Here is a 22,188-nt window from a genome sequence, read left to right on the forward strand (position 1 = left end):
AGAGCAGCATGTAGTGTCTTAGACTACTGATTGATTCTAATGCACAGTGTGCAGCAGGTAGTCAGAGAACTAGGGCGGCCATCTTTGTTTCTCCAAGACTGGAGAGTCGCTTTAACATATCTACTACTCTGATCACGGTCTGTTAGGGTGTTTTGTGACAGCCACATAAAACGTAGAAAAAAAGTTCTTCTATTTGCATTCATTCATAGGCCTGTAGTTCGATCTTCCACTCCATTATTAGAGCGTGTGAAGCAATATATTTAGGATGGCGGATGGGGCTTAAGATGCCAGATCGATGGCTGGAGGACAGCCTGCAGGAGTAGAAACCTCTTGCTCTGCCTGCAGTAAGTCCCACGCCAGTTGTTCGCATGGAAGAAGATGGAAGAAATTAGGTATAGACAAAGGCTCATGGGCCTGGATGCAGAAGTTCAGCATGGTGGCCCTGCCACAATTTTCCTAATTGTTGAGTTTCTTAAGAAGCTCATCGATGCAACACTAGCAGGTAAGGGTATTGCTAGAATTTTAAAAGAGCAGGCAGAGGCTAAATGTAGGGGTCCCCAATGCAAAATCTGCAACATGGGCCCAAACCATCCATGTACCATTGCTATTTCCTTCTATGATAGAGGGGTCCCTGGGCCCCCTAATCCTCCAGGGCCTGGTAGTGATTGCTACCAGTGCACCCCCTATAGCTACGCACCTGGCTGTAGGCTTTCTCCAAATCATTTCTACAACACTATTTCAGGAGTTGAAGTCTTTCCTCAAGTATTTCTAGGTTTCAGGTCACTTTAAATTACATTTTTAGAGGTTCTCAATCAAAACAAGGACAGTATTTCTTCTAAAAAGCGGTTTGGTCATAACCCTGGTTATTTATGGCACTCCATTTCCTTTCGTGGACTTTACATTGCAAATAATGTGCAAAAAGTAGAAGTTTCTCTTGGACTTTAGACCAGTAGTTGATCCAGTAATGATGGAGCTGAAGTTCTGCTTTTTACCATCTTCCTCTTAAGGCCACTTGCACACGGACTAAAAATAAGTTCCTCGATTCTCGAGTGCAACTTGGATAGGACAGCAGTTACATCCGATTCATGTGCTGTCTGATATAAGGGACCCTGCACATATCAGAGAATCAGACAAGAATTGAACATGAGGTTTTTTCTTCTTGGACGTTCCTTCTGAGTAAAAGAAAGCCCATGTGCATCTCCATGTGAGCGGTCCCTTATAGATCTGTTGGTTCCACATCAAGTCCTAAAGACCAATATTCTGTTGGCTCTGTCCTATAATATTCTATAGTGGGTCACATGAACCTCATCTGCCATAGATCCTTGCACTGGCATGACTATCGGCCACAGACATGGTGACTTTAGTCATTTCTCATCTCTCTATAACCACAGGCAGCAAATCTCCACTATTGATGATTTGCCCAAGCTAGCCATGGATGATATTAGAAGAGTCAACAGGGACAACAATAAACCCAGTAATACATATTGGATGTCAGTTACTGATAGTTATGCAATTCCCTAACATGCTCTATTAGCTTCAGGAAAGGTGAACCTGCAATGTAAACAGTTAGAGGTTGTCTGAATAGTTTTTTTTTGTGCAGTAAAAAATATTTAATTGGCATATACTCACCTCTCTCCTGATCCCTGCTATGTCCCACGCCGCTGCTCTAGGTCTCCCTATGACATCATGTGTACAGGCTGCCGCAGCCTGTTTACAGAGCATCACATGCTGCTGCAGCCAATGACAGAGTTCAGTGATGGATCACTGAGCTCTGTCATTGGCTGCAGCAGCATGTGATGTTCTGTAAACAGGCGGGACTGCAGCCTGTAAATAAACAACGGGAATGGAGGACCAAGCAGTGATGCAGGACACAGTGGGGAGCAGGGAGAAGTGAGTATAGGCTGGTTAGTTAAAAATTACTCATGCAACCCCTTTAAGCTGTAGGAAAGGTAGAGGTGTAACCTGAAGCTATAGAACTTTGACCTGTTTTTTTTTTTTCTCATATGGGGAAGAGGGAACTTTTGGCTCCTTTTAAGCTCTAGGGCCAAGGTGTAGTCTCAACCTCTGCACCCTCTATAGCTACATCCCTGAGGAAAAGACCACATATATTCTGTAAGGACTCGAACCCTTGAGTTCCTGTGTCCTGGGCCAGGACTCTTCCTGGTGAGATATTCCTCCTGTGGATAGCTTCCCTGCTGCACTTTGTTCCTGGTTCCTGGCTCCAGCTTCTGTTCCTGAGGAGGCTCCACTTAGTTTTCATGAATTAGTCTGGCTATTTAAACGTGGTCTGGAACTCCTCCTCTTGTGTGATTATTGAGCTTTCAGCCTTTAGTCAAACTCCTGTTTTTACTTGCTGCCTTAGGCCCAATGTCCATGGGCGGGTATGAATTGGGCACTTGCACGGAAGAGCCGCAGTTCAAGCTGCCCATAGAGAATCATGAGTGTCCGCACTTGAATTCACACATGTGGTTTTGTTTTCCGGATTCCGCATGTGGAAAACAAATCGCAGCATGCTCCATTTCAGTGCGGTTCCTGTATGGATGTCTTCCATTGTGGTCAATGGAAGGTGTTCGGCGCCATCCACAAACGGAACCGTTCGACCGCGGAGATTCCCCTTTCCGGCCCCCTGAATGAAGCAGGAAAGTGGAATCCCCAGTGCAGGTGTGACAGCAGCCTTATCATAACACATTTTCATTGTTCTAAAAATATTTATATTATTTAATGTATGGAGCAAAATATGGATCCCGCACTTGCTTAAATAGATTTGTTATTATCCTTCAATATTTTTTTTTAAATACAGGATCAAAACCAACCTCATAATTTATATACTGACCACAACTAATCTCAGTACATAAACACAGCATATACCAAGCTCAGTACATAGTTACAGTACCAGAACTGATAGCACCCCCTTTGAACATCAGAGGGGAGGAGACAGAGCCAGGAGGAGAATGTATCACTTAGCTGCACAAGATACTACAGTATGGAGGAAGAAGGTCATCTGGCTGGGCAGATCTAAGAGAGGCAGCCACCCCTGATGCCCTCCTACAAGCTGGTGGTTTCACGTAGCTAAGACCGGCCATGCTTATATCCCAGAGCTGCATTCACTGTTCTGCTGGAAGTTATTGGGATCGGGCTAGAGAATTAACGACAGGCATTTCCCTATGAACGTCCATATAACACAATTCTCTGTGTTGTACTGTATTCTGCAAATAAGGGAGATGGAACAATACCTCCACAGCGCCACCTATTGGAAGGCAGCATTCCTTCAATTCAATGTTACGCTCTTTATACAAGCCTTGTAACAGTGACCGGGAATTGAAAGCAAAGCCAGAAGGACTTGAAGGAATGCTACCTTCCAATAGGTGGCGCTGCAAAGGTATTGTTCTATCTCTCTTATTTGCATATTACCCAGAGGAGCATGAATGGCCTTTTAAGTCTCCTCACTTACTCACTATCTAGGTGCTCTCCCTAAATAGAAAAGATAGAGTTTCTGACGCACTGTATTCTGGGACATTTTCCTTAGGACTATTTGATGACAAAAACAGGAGGGCAATAGAGGACACAAACACAACCCCTAAAGAATGAAGACTCGGAAGTCAAATATTGTATATTTGATAGTTCTATGCCTTTAAAGCTCCAGAATCCAGCAATTCATCCTTGGGTGCCCGGAGTCAGTACAGATTAATGCCAGCTGCGGGCGCGCTGCTCACTGACTGGATTAAGTAACACGCTCTCCTCGCAGGAAGAAAGTGGGATGTTTTATATCTACAGGCCTGATATAACCTTACCAAGAACTGGCTGAGTAACCCGAAGTGAACTTCAGGACAAATGTGCTGACCGCTACCTTCTGATACCCCTGAGACTCAGAGTTACTGGCAACATATTTTATGATCCTTTGGATAAGATGTGTTTTTTTTAACTCTTAGAAACCCATTCTTAGATATTACTAGTAAAATGTACTTATAAGTATTTCCAATATGCTAATAAGAAGCTTAAAAGCCAATTTCGCACTTTTGCCCTGAAAATCTGAGGCAGACTACAGGCTGCCCTTAGCGAAAGCTGTACAGGATACCATCACACCTGCGCATTAAAAAAACAATAATATATATATATATATATATATATATATATATATATATATATATTAGAGAATTGCTATACAGATGTCACTGATATACAGTATAAGGGTATTAGTGTATCTTGACGCCACCCTGAAGTCGATTGACAGGGGGTGAGGCCCCCTGAACCTGATTGGCTGCACAGCAGCCTGCCACATAGGTCCTGGAAGGGCACTACTAGTTGGCTGCAAAATATATCCAGCGGTGCCTGGTGCAAAGGCACAGCCAGAGATCACATGCCCTTCCTGGCCCCCTAGGCACAAGTCACAACATGCCTCTGGGTTTTTCTCTGAGGCAAAAGCGTCCTGAGGCACGTTTTCCGGCGCCGCTACAAACAGTGAGGCCGCCAGCTGTGAGCGGGGGAGCGTCGGACACTGAGGTGACAATGCTCGCAGCTCAGGCCAAGTGGTGACTCCGGGAGCTGTGAGTGGGGGACCTTGTGGTGAGGGTAAGATTTCTTATGAGGCTTAGATTATTACATGTTAAGCATGCCAGCATTTAAACATGTTAATGTAAGCCTCTTAAGAAATGTTACCCTGACGGTAAGCCTGCAGGGAGCACTGAAATGTATTACACACTGTACTACCAAGACCTGGCAGCCTTTGCCCTATCGGGAGCTGGGGGTGTGACAGGGGTGTCCCTTCTGTCGAACCCCTAGCTTACAGTGGCGTCAAGATACACTACTACCCAGTATAAGTGTAGTAGGCTCCTATTTTACAATCGTCCAAAGTTATATAACCAGGAACCAAGATTTTAGTGCATTATAATAGAAAACAGTGCACATGTGCATTCTTGCTGTGCCCCTTTTTTAGTGCCATGCTAAGCCAAATATTTCTGAGAAATATGCTGGATCTAAGTGGGGCAGCATATTACTATTAAGTAGAAAGTTGTGCTAATTAGAGCAATTTCATTGCAGATAGAAGATTGCCAAACCTGTCTTGCTCATTAAAGGGGTTGTCCCACTGTAAACTATAGATGCCTATCCACAGAATAGGCCATCAATAGTGAATTAGTGGGGGTCTGCTGTGGCCAAGCTTGGTAATGTGAACTTTGCTTGCAATACTAAGTCTGGCCACTGCAGTGGGAATGGAGCTGTGTGCTTTCTGCAAACTACATCTCAGTGCACAAAGCACACCATCCTGGTGAACAGCTGATCAGTGAACCCACCCTCTTCAATCTATAATTGATGGCCTATGCTGAGGATAGCCCGTCAATAGTTTACAATGGAACAAATTGGTCCTGGGCTTTAATCTTGGCCGATAGCAAAAATATGGCGTGGGATTAAAGCCTCTGCTCCTGTAATCAAGCAGGAGCAGGTTGTGTTCTCAGCTGTTAGTCACAGCCGAGGACCCAGAGGAGAAGGGGGAAGCGTTTTTAAACTGCTTCTGCCTTCTCCTTTTCCGGGTACATGGCGTTCAATGAGCGCTATGTACTAAGAAGTGAAAGTGGAAGTGTTTCTTCCACTACGCATCCAGGGGATCATGGGATAAGACCATGTGAATGATCCCCAGGGGCCTTATATGACGTCATGGGGGTCATAGATGGTAAAGAAAGTAATTGCATAAATAAGTTTAAAAAAATTACAGAATAAAATAAAAATTATACAGAAAAACGATAATGACCCAAAGCCGACGCCAACCAAAACTGTCGCCGTATGCGTCCTGTAGTCCAAAACCATACATATTATATATCAAAACGAGGAACCCATTCCCATACTTTATTTTAGTGTAAATTTGCTAATTAAAAAAACAACTATAAATGTTAAAAAAATCACTGATTCAGAGGTCCGTATTTTTTGTCCGTGTGCTGTCCATGTGCACGATCCCATTATAGCCAATGAGGCTTTTCGCATAAGTGCTTTGGTCTTGTGAATAAAATGCATGTCCTATTCTGGTCCGTATCATGGAAAAGAATATGAAAATAAGGGAGATGGAACAATACCTCTGCAGCACCACCATTGAAGGCAGCATTCCTGTCATTGTTACAAGGCTTGTATAAAGAGTCTAATATTGTCTTGCAGGAATGCTGCCTTCCAATAGGGGGCACTGCAGAGGTATTGTTCCATCTCTCTTATTTTTATATTACCCAAAGAAGTATGAATGGCCTTATAACGGCTCAGTCACATGGGCGTTTTAATGCGAGAATTTTTTGTGCGCAGAACGCAAACGCACAAAAATTTGCATGACCGAACCGGGCGGCACACAGAAAAAAAACTCACTTAGACGCAGTTTTGCGCACATAAAGTGCGCTGCCCGGTATCCCCTGCTGCAGCTGTGACAGCTGCAGCAGGGAATTCCTTGGATGTGAAACCCCTGGATGCTGTTAGATCCAGGAGTTTCACCTTTGGTCAATGGGGGCGGCGACTGAACCATTGACATACAGAGAAAATTGCGCTCCTCTGCTACACCTGTGACAGCTGTGGCAGAGGATTTCTTCATTTCCGCGGGAAGTCCCCTTGTTACTGAACAGTATTGTCACAGTGTCCAATGACAATGGGACTCCCCGTGGAGATGGAGAAATCCGCTGCCACAGCTGTAGCAGAGGATCGCAATGTTTTCCCATTGAATTTAATTGAGCCGGCGCTACAGCTGGCTCCATTGAAAGCAATGGGCTGCCGGCAAGCCCTGCCGGCAAGCCCTGCCCTGCTTTAAATATAAGCCTTTCCCTGAAAATCACTCCTGAAATGTGCAAAAAAAAATATATATATATACTCACCTCTTGGCAGCTGCCATAGCTGAGTGCTGCCTCTGATTGATCACAGTGCTCAGCCAATCAGAGGCAGCCCTTTCAGCAGGCGGGGATTTAAAATCCCCGCCTGCTGAAAGCTCTTCATAGCAGTTCAGAATAAGACCCGGCTAGACGCGCCTGAGCCCCAGCAGCTGCAGAGAGGTGACTATATATATTTTTTTCATTTTTGTAGCACCGGCTCCATTGAATTCAATGGGAGAACATCGCGCTCCTGTGCCACAGCTGTGCCAGAGGATCGCGATCTTCACTGTATATTCTCAATGGGGTCGGCGCTGCTGCCGACGGCCCCACTTGGCACAAGGTGAAACCCCAGGCTGCGACAGCATCCAGGGGTTTCACATACAAAAAAGACGGATGCCGCAGTTACTTGCGTTTTAAAATCCGCTGCCCTATATTTACCACTGCGCATTTATGTGCACAGGTAAATATCGGGCATATGACCGCTGCCATTGAAAAGCATTGGTTCTATATAGATGCAGATAGCAAACGCAGGTAACATACGTGCATAAAAACGTCCGTCTGACTGAGCCCTAAGTCTCCTCACTTACCTTCTAGGTGCTCTCCCTAAGGGCTGATACTACTTATGAGGACCATTGTAAACTACAATGAAGAACACAAGTATTAAAGGAGCTGTTCCAAAATTAGAACAATTTTTTTTCTGGAAACCGCGCCATTCCTGTCTATGGGATGGATCTAATATTGCAGCTAGTGAAGGAGACTGGGCCGTAATACCAGAAAGAGTCCAAGGACAAAAGATCCTGGACAACGCCTTCCAACACAAGTGACCAAATGTTCCGCTGCTTTCAAAATCAGATCTGTTCTTCTTTAATTCCCATGAAACAATCACCAAGCCGTTGTGCAATATTTCAAAAATCGCAAAAATTCAACAAAAGCTGCTTTATCTGTCTGATCTATGTTGTATGGAAAACCAGTGTAGTTGTGTCTTGTGGATCTCCTCCAACAGATGCTGCATTGGGTCACACAACGACTGTGCCGGAGTTCTTCATCCTCTTAGTAACGTCTGCTAAACTCTGCTGAATGGTGGGATTGTTACTGAGAGGGGCCGAACGTCAAGAGGCCGATTAATCTCTGCATTCCGCTTTCTGACCGTATTCACAATCTCTGCCACACAGACAATGAGCCTCTATTAGAGGAATTACACTTCCATTTGTTTCACTTAGGGCAAAATAGGACTTCTATACTTTAAATATGTATCTCAGAAAGTACCCAATAACACAACCCAAACCACAATGCAGAATTGTAGCAAGTTCCCTCCACCCACAGTAAATGTTCAGTTTGTTGCAGTAGCCTTGTATCAAAATACCCGGGTGAAGACGGCCATCTGGTGCCAACTGCCACCCAACACCTGCCACACATGCCCTGCCAACACCTTCTTTTTAGCAATGCCCCAGTACAACATACTGTTGTATGTAGTTAATGTAATGTAAAGCAAAATGAACAAAACAAGCATTCCGGATTTGATTTTTTATATTTTTTGTAAGTGTTTGCTATTGTCATATCAAACTTTTCTTTTTAAAACAAGGGCACAAAAAGGATTTTTTTTCCTGTTTTTACATTTTTTTTACATATTTTATCTCCCTGTAGGGCACTTGAACCTGCGATCAGAACATCACTCAGATAATACACTGCAGTATTGTTGTATTGCAATGTAATATCACTATTCCTGCCTATGATAGGCCAAAGCAGACCTGGACACCATTGACTTGCATGCGGTTGCCATGGCAACCCATCAGTCCTTCGCATGGTGGAGGGGCAATGACATCATAGAGGAAACTTCCGGCCACTTTTAGCCTTATACATGCCGTAATCAACATTGATTGTGACATATAAGGGATTAGCAGTGGGGATCAGTGTTCTCACCGATTCCCACTGTTGCCAGCTGGTATTTACAAGTGCGAATGGTACGAACCTGGCTTCTCAGCCCGTGTCATCCATATGATGTAAACACACGTCATGGGGTGGGAAAGGGTAAAAGAAGGGGCATAACTATGTGAGATGGAGACCAAAGAAGTCGATGTTGCCCTCCAGGTTCCGTTCTGGTTTCTGTCCTGGTTTCAGCCTAATTGCGGTTTTCTGCAATGGCAAATGGAAACCAGGAAGGGATCGGCGCTGGATCCACAAAACGTGATGTGAAACCAACCTAGACGATAAGAACAAATGCAGTACAAAGGTGCCCAAATCCTTTGCATACATACCCGTCTAAGGACTAATAGTAAGACTGGCCCAACCGTGTGTCCGAAATGGCTATTTTGTCTAATTAGGTCCAGATGTGCTACTTTTCTCATAGAATTGCACAGCGTATTATGCATTTGCACGTGCATTGAGCGCACATTTGCGCACACCCCATAGACTTCTATGGGGGGCGGTTGTCACGCAAATGCACAGGAAGATAGAGTTTGTTCTAGTGTTTTGTGCTCAAAAAGAGGACGTGTTCTAACTTCTAACCCATTGATATCAATGGCTTCTATTCTATGTGTATGGCGCGCACAAATTTTGCGTGCGTAAATACGTCCCTGTGTATGAGCCCTTTGGCTAAATTCACAAAGGAATGCACAATATGGGGCCCAGAAACTCAGCCCGCACATGCCAGCGTATGCTTTTCACACCGAGGGAATGTCCAAAGATAGAAGTGCTACGATTGAAAAAAAAATTTGCTCATGTGAATAAGTTCATTCAAAAGAATGGAGTTCATATTTGTGCTAGTTTTGTGCGTCTCACAACACAGAAAATGTGCGCAAGATTCTCCCCTTTGTGAATGAGCCCTAAGGCTGCCTGTCCACAGCCGGGATGGAATATTGCAAGCGATATTCCGCCGCGGAGGAGCCTATCGTATAGATTCTCCACTCGTGGACGTCGGGCTGTGCTTTTCATAGTTAGCCTATGGAAAGCGTGTCATGCGAGGTCCGCAGGCGATTTATCGCTGAAGATCTCGCAATGTCAACTCGCCTGTGGACAGGAGGCCGCAGTCAGTGTTGTCTAGAGTGTTCACAACTGATCAGCTGCAGTCATTCATCTCTCTACCCCCACTGGTATAACTGTTTATATGGCCCTGGCATCGCCCATTGCCTTCAATAGGGCCGGCGGCAGCATGGCACCACAGGCTAGCTGCACATGAGCGTGATGCGAAGTTTCCCCATTGAAAACAAGGGAGAAACTCCGCGTTCCTCCACCACGGCTATCAGCCATGGTGGAGGATTGCTGCTTCCATGAACTGATGGAGGCAGTTCTAATATAAAAACGTCTTGCATCTGTGGGGAAATCGCGCTAACTCGTGTGTAGTTCACCTGAGGGCTTATTCAGACGACCGTGGTATTTTCAACGTTAAAAAATCGCCAAAAAAACACGATCATGCGAGCGCTGGATTCCAATGGGTTCATTCAGACGACTGTTTTTTGCCATGTAAAATAATCACACCAGGAAAAACAGAAGCTATATAGCCTTTTCCTATCTTTCACCGTGATACGCAGCAAGCTCTCATAGACTTCTATGGCAGCAGGAAAAAAAGGGAGGGGGAGGGAGTCACCCTGCGGAGGGAAAAGACGACAGCTTGCCGTAATTCAGCATTAATTATCATTCTGAGGATTTCTGCCGATTGTTAGTTTCCATCGCTTCTGCGTATTATTTAATATGTGCGCAGCAGTGCCCGTGTGAATGGCGTGAATAAAGACCGGAACTCGATCGCGTCAAATCTTCATTCATATGATTATATGGTGCGTACGGGCGAACGTAAAAACACATACACTCCTGTGAAGGAGGCCTTAGGGTACATACATACAGCCATTAGAAAAGTTGTGCCTGACATTCTCAGATCGGAGGGGACATATACAGGACACCACTGTGTTACTCTCATCCAAAAATCGGACAAGGGTGGGACATACTGCGATTTTTTTTTCACAAAAAAACCCCTGTGTGAATACACCCAAGAAACGAATGGGAGCTACCTTGGTCCGAAAATCAGATGGATACCGCGTCTGCGTGCACCCGCAGGCTACATTCACACGGGCGTTCATATTTGCGCCTCTTGTAATACACAAACCTGTCCCCAGATTCTCGCCCCTGTGCGTGTAGCCTTAGACCCTCCTCAGGGCGTAAGGACATGGTTAGAGCTTTGCAGTTGGCCAGTAAGTTCGTGTAGTTGAGACGAGTATGCAGCAGAGAACAGGATGGCTGCGGTTTGCAGTGAACACTAACCTTCCTGTCATAGTGCTTTACAGGAAGCCGGTAGATGTGACGGGAAGTATTACACATAACATAAGCCAAAATCTCTCCATGTTCATCCTTTTTCGGCATATTTGTAGGGGCCGGGGGCACAACGTAGGTGTCGGGAACTACGACTGGTACAATAGTTGGATCTGAAATAAGCAATGTAATATATTCTATTGGAAGACCCATAGACAACACTGAGACTTGTATGGCTGCTTCCACACATAGCAGAGCGTTCTGCAAGACGCCGCCGTGTATTCGGAATCCGCACATCTCAATGCAGATTCCGACGGGTCCGAATTGTCATCAGACTTAAGCCATTTTCAAGTCCGCCCCAAAATCCATCTTAGGCTGCATTCACACAGGTACTAAGGGCCCTATAGAAGTCTAATACGCTGTTCTGAGGCAAGTGTATTTGCGCATACACGCGTGAAGGCGCCCTCAGACGTGAGGATTTTGGTGCAGATTTTCCACGAGATGGAATATTCTGCATCATTCTGTGTTGTCGGACGGCGCCCAGACGGTTCAGCAGCAGATACATAGATTGAGTCGCGAGTAACTTTGTGAACTACAGCTGTTATTTGATAGTTAAAAATCAGAAGCGCAACAAAACGCCGCAGTGTATTTGCATGCGATATGGACGGAACTCGCATGGGAAGAGAATCCGCTCATTCACACCAGAAATTGTTTACTCGGACTGATAGAAAAGTTATCGTGTGTTCTGTTTCTGCGCACGTCTCACTTGAGAATAAGACATGTCATCTGCGTCGTCCGTGTGCTGCGCGATGCGAGTTGCGCCCAAGAAGCTCTCTGCTATGTGAACACTGCTTTAAGAGATTTCGTATTAGCATTCCCCTTGTTAAGGGCAATCTCAGATGGCCTCAAGCGCAACTGCGTTTTTTTTTCTTTCAGACCATTCAAAGTCCACGCCATAGCGCAGGAGTTTGAATAAAACGCGGGAAGGTAGGTGCTACCCGATCTTTCCCGCGCCCGAGAATCCTGCTAATTAAAAATAAAACCAATGGTTTTGTTTTATCCCGTTGTGCCGGCGTGATTTTCACGGCCACATAATCGGACTTAAACACGTTCATCTGTTCCAGGGCAGCTTCAAACGAGCGTAAGCACCAAAATGCATGGGATAGCATGATATTTCTGCGGTGTGAATGTTGCGCTTTTGCATTTCACTGCACTTTTCAATAAATGAGTTCTATTCCCTGCATATTGCGCATGCAAATACGTCCGTGTGAGTCCGCCCTAAGAGCTCACTTACACAGGCGTAGTGTCTGCGCAGTATAATTACACGCGTATCCGCATAACGCGCAGCATATTTACACAAAATGAAGCACACAGATTGCATGCATATTTGGTTTTTTTGTGTACATAAATACATAGTGATCATTGCGTAATAATGTGCGCAAAAAACATATTTCTCTTTCTTTCCTGCGTAAAAATGCAGCAAATATACAGTACTGGTATCTGCGTATTCAGGGCTGCTTTACAGGGGCGCGATAATCACGGTCGCAAAACAGGACAAAACAAAACTATTGATTTCAATGGTTTTGTTTTCACTAGCAGGATTCTTGCCCGTTAATAGTACTTGCATGAAAAGATCATTTGGATCCTCCGAGACAATAGAAAACAAACCATAGTGAGAGCGTAGTAGCGCATACGGCGATGTGAAGAAGACGTAAGAGCTTATTCAGACGAGCGTATTTTACATCAGTATCTTGTGAGCCAAAACCAGGAGTGGGTCCAAAATACGGAAGACATGCGAAGCTTTCCCTTGTACTTTCTTTCCACTCCTGGTTTTGGCTCTGATTACTGATGTTAAATACGCATTACACAAGTATTTCGGCGCGTAAAAAAATCGCCCCTGAAATGCGACCAATGCGAAGCATTGGATCTCATTTGCTTCATTCAGACGAACGATTTTTTTGCCATGTAAAATAATTACGCAAGAAATCATAAATAAAACGCAACAGTTTTCCGTCGTCTTTTCTATACGGCACATGAAAGGAATTATTTTGCAACATTTAGGGCTTCTTCACACCGGCGTATTTGCGCGTGTTTTTGCTTGTGGAAAATATTCGCAAGTTAAACACAGAGAATAGAACCCATTGATTTCAATCGATTCATTCTCATGAGCGCATTTTGCGCTCACAGTAAAAAGTAGGAGCTGCTCTAACTTTCACCGTTTTGCACAGCAAAAGTCCCATAGAAGTTTATGGGAGGTGCATAAATACACTAGGGGAAGGGTGTGATACTGCGCAAAACGTGGGCAAATGAACACGCCTGAAGCTCGTTAGGCTTAAGTAACCATAAAATCCACGGAAAGGGTGTGTCAAAAGGTGTACACTGGCTGTAAGCGTGCAAAACGTACAGTAATATACCTCAACAGCTTCATTCATGTGTAAAAATGTTGCGCAGGGGTGATCGTTTTTGCGTATAGGCTCATGCGAAGCCGCCCTTATGAGATGTATTACTAAAAAAAAGCAGTTTTCGCAAGAAAACTTTTTATATGTGTGTCGCAAAATGTTGAATCATCAGTGATTGCGCAGACTCCATTGACTACCCCCCCTCCCCTGGCGCACAGACTCCTATTAGACTGCAGTGGGTTGACGAGTCTTTGTCTATATACTTCCCTAAAGTTAGCAGTGTCTGTAGGTGAAGTACAGCCACCGTATGTGGTACCTGCATATACACCGATCAGCCACAACATTTACACCAACGGGGTAATGTTGTGTTGGTCAGCCTCATGGTACTGAAACAGCTCTGACGACCTGGGGCACGGACTCCACGGCCGTCCTGTGGTTTCTGGAGCCAAGACATTAGCAGCAGAGCCTTCAGATTCCGTAAATAATAAGTTAGGGCCCACAGCTTTTCCAGCAGATGCTCGATGGGATTGCGATAAGGTATTTGGGAGCCAGGTCATCACCCCCAACTCGTGCCATATTCCCCAAAGCATTCCTAGGCTGTTTTTGCAGTGTGGCAAGGAGTATAATCCTGATGAACGAGGCCAATGGATTGCAGCCATGAACGGGTGTACAAATGGGATTTTTTTTAGCTTGAGTCTTGGGGCTTGTTCACATGAGTATATTTGTGCTGTGTATTACGCTCACATTTTTTTGCACGCATAATACGCAGTGAATTTGTCAGCTTTGTTCACACAAGTGTATTTTTTCATGCAATGTGCGATCGTGTGAAAAAATGTAACGTCCTATCTCAGTGCGTATTACGCATCGGTGAAGCCCATTGAAATCAATCGATGTGTATGAATACATACAAAATACACAGGAAAATCAATGCGATTTCCTGCTCTTTTTTTGTATGCATGCTGTGTTACATGCGCCACAGCGGGCGAAATATGCAGGCATTAGGGATTTCTTTCATGTAAATACACAGCAAATTTATGCAACTTAAATGCGCTAATACATATTTCAGTGATCCCATTTAGACACAACGATTATCACTCAAAATTCGCTCAAAAGCCATCTTTTGAGCGATAATCATGTAAATGTGCCCATCTTTCAGTTTTTCTGCCGAACAATTGATTTCAGTTCGGATTGAAATCCGACATTCAGCAGATCATCTGGTAAGATGGACCACACGCTGTGTTCTGCCCGGGGACTGCGGATAACAGCTGATTGCATTGTCTCAGCTGTTCTCAGCTGTCAGCCCTAGGGGCAGGACAAAAGAGAATTTATTCAGAGAACAGCGGGTGGTCCGCTGAATAAATTCAGCTCCTGGTGGCTCACACACTACTAATTAGTACTAATAGGCATTAGTACCAATTAGTGATTATGCAAAATGATCGCTTAAAAGCCATAATTTGAGCAATAATCGTTGTGTGTAAATGTGCCCATCTTTTCGGTTTTCTGCTGAACGATTGATTTCAGTTCGGCTTAACATCCGACATTCAGTAGAATAGCTGGTAAGACGAACCACACGCTGTGTTCTGCCATGGGACTGCTGATAACAGCTGATTGCATTATCTCAGCTGTCAGCCTCAGCGGCAGAGCAAAGAGAATTTATTCAGAGAACAGCGGGCGGTCCTCTGAATAAATTCACCTCCTGGCGGCTCACATGCTACTAATTGGTACTAATAGGCATTAGTACCATGTAGTAGTTTATGCAAAATGATCACTCAAAAGCCATCTTTTGAGCGATCATCTTTGTGTCTAAACGCACCTTTAATATGACTTGATATTAGGGTCGTTAATTTACACTTTAAATTTCTTAACAAGGGGTTTTGGTGTGGCAACATAAGAGAACAAAAACGATTTAATGGGTTCAGATAACTTTCTGCATTGTGCTATCACAATTGAGATAAAATTTGTCACATTTGTACTTTTCTACAGGCTGATAATCATTTATGAGCGCAATCTGGCGAGAATTTGAACAAGCACGGCTATCTGAGCATTAAATCGGGTGAACGAATAGCAGCCGTGAGCACGTCGCGGCTACTACTAATGAGTATGCCGCTCCCCCTCCATTCCATTCCGCTCCCTCCCTTTGCCAGCTGGCTCTTATAGTCTCTTATGGAGCGGTGCCATCAAAGGATAGAACATGTCCTTTCTTTTGATGGAAAGAAATCTCGGCATCAAAAAAACCCCACACCTATGACACTATCTTTTGACGCACAACTTTTTTCGGCGCGTCAAAAACATGTTCATCTGAAAGAACCCATAGGAAACCATGGGTTCTTTTAGATGAGATTTTTTGACGCACCTACCCACCGTCAAAACGATGCTTGTGTGAAAGAGCCCTTAGGGCAATCTCTCACATGTAGACTGTGCCGCTATCGGCTACTGTGGCTGGACAAGGTTTCCGCTGCATGCACTTACCGCATTGTCGGACCATACCCTATTATATCCAACCACTATAGAGGATCCATTGTCACGAGATCATCAATGTGATTCAATCCACCTGTCGGTGGTTTTAATGTCTAATCTGTGTTGTGGGAGACGTGTAGTAGGAGAATTTTTGGAACATAGTTTTCCAAGTATTCAGTAAAAAATAAAGGTAAACTTTAAATATGTTTAAAATAACTAACAGTTTATGAAATAAAAATTATAATGCTGCATTGGTGTATTTAACTACATTTTCTCCTTATTTGCAGGTCCTGGAGACGGAAGGTCCTGGAGACGGCACAGTAAACCCATTTAAAGATGCCTGTCCCCCCTCCCCCACCACCTCCTCCTCCTACACTAGCACTAGTAAGTATTTAAAGAGCATTTCCAACCAGTAAACACAGTGAAACCTCTTTGAGATGACCACCCAAAAGTGGCCTTCTAGGGGTGGTCCTCAGTGAAGATGGCTGGTATGGATAGTCTATGATGGAACCGAAAATCTGTTACGGGGAATTTGTCTGGATGCAGTCTTTTGGAGAGGTTTTACTCTAGAAATGATTCTAATCAGTATTATTGTAGCACTGTAATATTTACTGTCTTGATATGCGGGACGATGAAGCTGTGGCAGGGGGCTTTTCTTCTAGCCTGAGCCAACTCTCCTCTCTAGTTAGAACTCCGATGCCATCAATGTCATGAAGTTTTAGAGGATATTCATGGTTAAGTCTGCCTTCACACGAGTGTCTTATCGCGGCAATTTTGCTGCGATAAGACGTTGGCCGAAAATCGCGACCATCTGATGCATTGGATTCCAATCTATTTGTAAAATCGCCCAGCCGGAAAAGATAGTGCATACGGTGAGCATTCCGACTGGCCGCTTTTATGCCAGCCGGAAAAGATAGGTCCTATGGAAGCCTATGAGAGCTGCCGTAAAAGGGAGGGAGTAAGTTTAGCATCGTCTCTGATAAACTGCCTCCCCCTATCCGCCCCTTGCCGTCAGCTGGCAAAGGGAGGGGGCGGGAGACTAGCACGACAGCTTCGCTAAGCTCCCGTCCCCCGCCTCCCATTGCCGACAGCCAGCAAGCGGAGGAGAGGGGGAGGCAGTTTAGCAGAGCTAAACTCTCTCCCCCCGCCCGATGGAATCTTGGCCTGCGGCATATGCACCGCAGGCACAGCCATCTGAACGGGTGTTATAACAGGAGATGTAGCAGTTGGTCACAGCTGTCACTCATTCATGCGATTTTTGGCCACGCTGTGGCCATGATGCGGATGGCCATAAATCGCAGCGCCTGTGTGAAGGAGCCCTAATGCTCTATTTATACCTAAGGACAACCACGTGATTCTCGTTTGCCCCACACCAGCTGGTTTGCGCTTTGGCAGCCTGTTTAGACAGGCAAATCATCGTTGAGAATCGTGAACTTCTCGTTGACTTAATGTTCAGTGTTTCACATTCCTATGAGCGATCAGTGTTTAAACGCAACGAGAAGCCAACGAGCCGATGATGATTCTTGGCCATGTGCCATTAAAACACACAGAGGTACATAAGGGCTTATACATATGTTGCTACCATGTGCATGGGACCTGTCTGGCAGCACGCCTGTCCCTACGGGCTCTATAGAGTGCCTTATGACTTGCCAGTATCAGCGCGGCTTCACAGGAGCCTATGTGGAAGTTGCAGCGTATTTGCACATGAGCGAGGTTTGGAGAGGACCATAATCAGGGTGTCGCGCATATTACTGCAATTTTTGTGCATACAGGGCCAATTCACACACATGCGTGATACATCATGTTTGTGGAATTTAATGGCTATTAAGGCCTAATAAGGTCTGTCTGTACCTTTTTTCCTGCGTTTTGCGCAGTGTCACGCCCGTCTCGCGTATTTTCAAACCTGCCATAGACTTCTATGGCAGTTACGCTGTGCAAAATGCTGGGAAATAGAGCGGGTCACATTTATGCAAAGGAGCTTATGAGAACGAACCTATTGAAATCAAAGGATTCTATTCTCTGTGTTTACACATAATGTGCGCAAACACGTTCATGTGAAGAAGCCCTCATAGAGTACGTAAAGTCTTACAATACCTAAATAGTTTTATGGAGGTAGTTTATAAAACGTTAAAGGCATCCAGCTGCCAATTACTGCATATTTTCTCTGTGTCTGACAATTTTCCGTTTGGAGGTTTAGTCTGAAATGTCAAAAAAATCATCAAACATATAAAGCATGTGCAGCATATTGTACCCGAGCCTTTTCCAAGTCACGCTAGTCAGATATTGTAGAAGGCATTTCATGAGAGGGAACGGGGTCCAAAATTCTCTTTTATTTGTGCAATATTTTGTGAGAGCAAAAAGTTGTCAAAAAAGGACACTTGGTATGAATGTGCTTCATGGCTGCACTTCAGTGTCACCAGGCCTTTAGGAGAAACGTTAAAGTAAAGACAAGAAGTGCTATGGTGAAATATCTGATTGCTTTTGAAAAGTTTGGTTCAGACGATTTGTGAAATTTTTGTAAAAAGTTTTGTTCAGTCCAAATTAGTTCGACCTGAACTGGAAGTTCCCCAAAACCCCTAAAACTGCTGTAAAACACCGTTTCAGGCTTCATTCACCTGGGCGATTTTACGCAACTATTTAGCCGTGATAAAACATCGGCCAAAAATTGCGACCGTGTAAAGCATTGGATTCTTTTGCATTCACATGGGTGATTTTCAGGGCGCATGAAGAAAATCGCATCGTCAAAATGTGAAATCGGCGACTGTTTTGGTCCCCGATTTTTCACGCTGCGTCAAAAGATAGGTCTTGACTAGAGATGAGCGAGCATGCTCGGATAAAGCAGTTACTCGAGCGAGCATCTTGGGGGGTGGTGGGTGTTAGCGGGGGGTAGAGAGAGAGATCTCTCTCCCCCCGCTCACCCCCGCACCTCGCCGCCCCCCCAAGCCTGCTCAGACCAGTAAGCAGTTACTCGAGAAGAGCGATGCTCGCTCGAGTAACTGCTTTATCCGAGCATGCTCGCTCATCTCTAGCCTTGACCTATCTTTTGACAAAATGTGCTGGAAGCAACCATAGACTCCTATGGGAGCTGAAAAAAAACTGAGGGGGAGGGAATTTACCTGTGTCCAGTACTTGGAAAAGAAGACAGCTGGCTCTACTTATGTATTAGAAGTCATTCCGAGGAGTTCTGCAGATTGACAGAATTTCATGCTGCAGCGTATTTTTCACGCGATAAGCATGTGCGAATGGAGAAGAAAATGTTAATAGAGCTCGGGACTCGATCGCGGGTATTCTCCATTGATGTGATTTTCGTCCACGATGCAGCAGGTGTAAAAAAGCATCATCCGTATCATACAAGCACTGTATAACAGTCTGAGAGTGTTAGGCCACTTTCACATGGCTGAGAAAATTGCGTTGGTTTTGTGCGTTGAGAGACAAACAAATGTCGCACAACTAGGAACCCTATTGTTTTGAATGGAGTCATATACATAAGCTGCGCGGGAGGATCGCAACTTCCCAGAAGTGATGGGAGGCGTTGTTGACGGGAAAACGCCTTGCATCCGTGGATACTTCGCACCTTCACAATATTGGGCTGAATTTTACGGCCCAATATCGCACTCGCTTGTGTGTAGAAAGCCTTTTACAGGGTTATATGGCTCTTAGTCTTCCTACACACGGGCAAGCGTGATCTCAGGACGAGAAAGCCAGCTCAAAATCGCGCTCGTCAACGTGCATTTTCTTGCGGATGCGAGGCGGTTTTGTGGCGAAAACGCCTCCCATCACTTCTGGGAAGTAGTGACGCTCCGGCACGGCTTTCAGGAGCGTTGGGAGGATTGGTAAATGTTTCTTATTGCTTTCAATGGGAAACATCGTATCACACTGTTCTATTGAAAACAATGGCCAATGCGTTCCAAGAAACGCTTAGGCTGGGGTCACACAGGGCGGATTTGCCGCGGTTTTGCCGCAGCAGATCCGCCCGCGGCAAAACCGCCCGCGGCCGCTAAGCCCGGGATTAGCCAGCCATGTGGATGAGATTTCTCAGAAATCTCGTCCACACGGGACGGCTAATCCGCTGCGGTAAATCCGGTTGAGACCGCGGCTGCGGCGGCCGCAGCCGCGGTTTCAAAAGAAGCAGCATGCTCATTCTTTTTTTCATTCCGCTGCGGCCGCGCTCTCCTCTATGGGAGCGCCGACCGCAACGGAAGAGCAAGCGGCCGGACCGCTTCAAAGCCGCCGCGGCTTAAACCGCGGCGGCTCTGCCGGCGGAGATCTCGCGGTTTTTGCTGCGGCCAAACCGCGAGATTTCCGACGGCAATCCGCCCCGTGTGACCCTAGGCTAAAAGATAGGACATGCAGGACATATGACCCCATTCAAAATAGCGGAGTTCATATTCGTCTGAGTTTTCTCGCAACACACCAAACTCGCGTGAGATTCTCAGCTGTGTGAAACCGGCCCTAGACAGTGTTATACACCAGTGTTCAGGACTAGTGTTGAGCGAACTCAACCAGTTGAACCCTCTTTTGGGTAGAACTTTGCCAAAAGCTCAGTTGACGTTTGTTCTGACCCAAACTTTTAGCAAAATTCGTTCCAAAACAGGGTTCTACTGGTTCAGTTCACTCAACACTAATGAGCATCTATATTTGTTACATAAATAACAATAATCCCTTTTGATGGAACGCTCGTGAATTCACGGACAACTGACAACACTACTTGGCCATGACCGGATATCTCTGCACTCATTGCCCAATTCTCGTTCCAATCCTCACAGTGGGCCATAAAGCCGACACGTTTTTCCCCATCACGTTTATAGTTATGTCAGCTATACTGGGTTATTACAAATGCTCTTCCTGATTTGAAGCCCCCATATCTCACATTTACTGACACCCAGATTCATATATTTGATATCGATGGAAACAGAAACTCAAAAATTGAGCAAAACTGGCTACCAGTAAGATGTCCTTATTGCCTATCGCAACCATTCAAAGCACAACTTTCATTTCTCAAGCTGCTGAAGTAAAATGAACGTTGCGCTGTGATTGGTTTCTGTGGGCAACCACAATTAGACAGGTTTGCCAAAATAGGTCCAAAAAGATTTATTCTGCCGTAGTCGTTGCTAGGGAAATATGAGTCAGAATGGCTGCCACCGAAGACAGGAGAGAATTTTTGACCTTGATTTTTTGACCTGATATTAGTGTGCAACGTCATTTTCGAATAGAGTTGGGTGGTACTCCAATCTTAAGAAAAAAGGTTGCATCTGTAAGAGTGAATCATCTGGCCGTCCACCAGTAAGTGTGGAAACAGTGGTGCGTGTCAGTGCAAGTTTCACATGAAGTCCTCAGAAATCCACCGTCAGAGCAAGCAGAGCATTGGACATCCCGCCGCCGACTGAGTCTATGCAAATGTTTGTGATGTTATCGCTACTGATTGCACTTGTTACAGACCCTGAAACCGGACGACAAAGCGATGCAACGTTCTTCCTGCAAGAGTATGCAAACTCTAATAGAAATAATGGTTTTATGGAGACTTTAGTGTTTAGTGATGAAGCCGTCTTCTACCTTTCGGGCAACAAACATAATGTCACAATCTGTGGATGGAAAACCACCTGTCTACATGGAGCGTATGCGCGACCCCGCCAAGTGTTTCGCACTATAACCTGTAGAGAAGTGCACGGCCCCTTCTTTTTCCATGAGGAAACAATCCCGGGGATTTCGTAACTGGATGCTACAGATATGGCTTCTGCCGCAGCCAGGACAGGAAATCCCAGATTTCATCTTCCAACAGAACAAGTCACCCTCTTCCCCCTCGTTTTTCACAAGGAAATAGAGAACTTCTTCCTTGACCTCCACGTTCCTCAGACCTTACACCTTGTGATTTTTTTTGTTTCTAGTAAAGTGTTAAAGATGGAGTCTACATGCCTCCTTACCAACCACCATGCAGGATCTATAACTACGCATCACAGAAGAAATTGCATCAGTCAATCGTGATACGCTACAACTAGAGATGAGCGAGTATACTGCCTAAGGCACATTACTCGAGCGAGTAGTGCCTTAGCCGAGTATCTCCCCGCTCATCTCTAAAGATTCGGGGGCCGGCGGGGGGCGGGGAGCAGCGGGGAAGAGCGGGGAGGAACGGAGGGGAGATCTCTCTCTCCCTCTCTCCCCCCCGCTCCCCGCCGCAACTCACCTGTCACCCGCGCCGGCCCCCGAATCTTTAGAGACGAGAGGGGAGATACTCGGCTAAGGCACTACTCGCTCGAGTAATGTGC

At 45.3% G+C, this 22,188-nt stretch overlaps 1 protein-coding gene across 3 annotated transcripts in view; it reads left to right on the forward strand.

The window, feature by feature from the left end:
- The window catches only part of WIPF1 (WAS/WASL interacting protein family member 1), an 83,122-nt gene that overhangs the window by 32,435 nt on the left and 28,499 nt on the right, over positions 1–22,188 (forward strand). For all 3 annotated transcript variants that reach the window (XM_066575816.1, XM_066575817.1, XM_066575818.1), the window contains exon 2: positions 16,213–16,309. In XM_066575816.1, coding sequence (XP_066431913.1) covers positions 16,262–16,309 — 48 coding nt within the window. In that variant the 5' untranslated portion in view covers positions 16,213–16,261. The remainder of the gene's footprint in view (positions 1–16,212; positions 16,310–22,188) is intronic.

This window comes from Eleutherodactylus coqui, chromosome 8, assembly GCF_035609145.1.
Source record: "Eleutherodactylus coqui strain aEleCoq1 chromosome 8, aEleCoq1.hap1, whole genome shotgun sequence".
Taxonomy (NCBI): domain Eukaryota; kingdom Metazoa; phylum Chordata; class Amphibia; order Anura; family Eleutherodactylidae; genus Eleutherodactylus; species Eleutherodactylus coqui.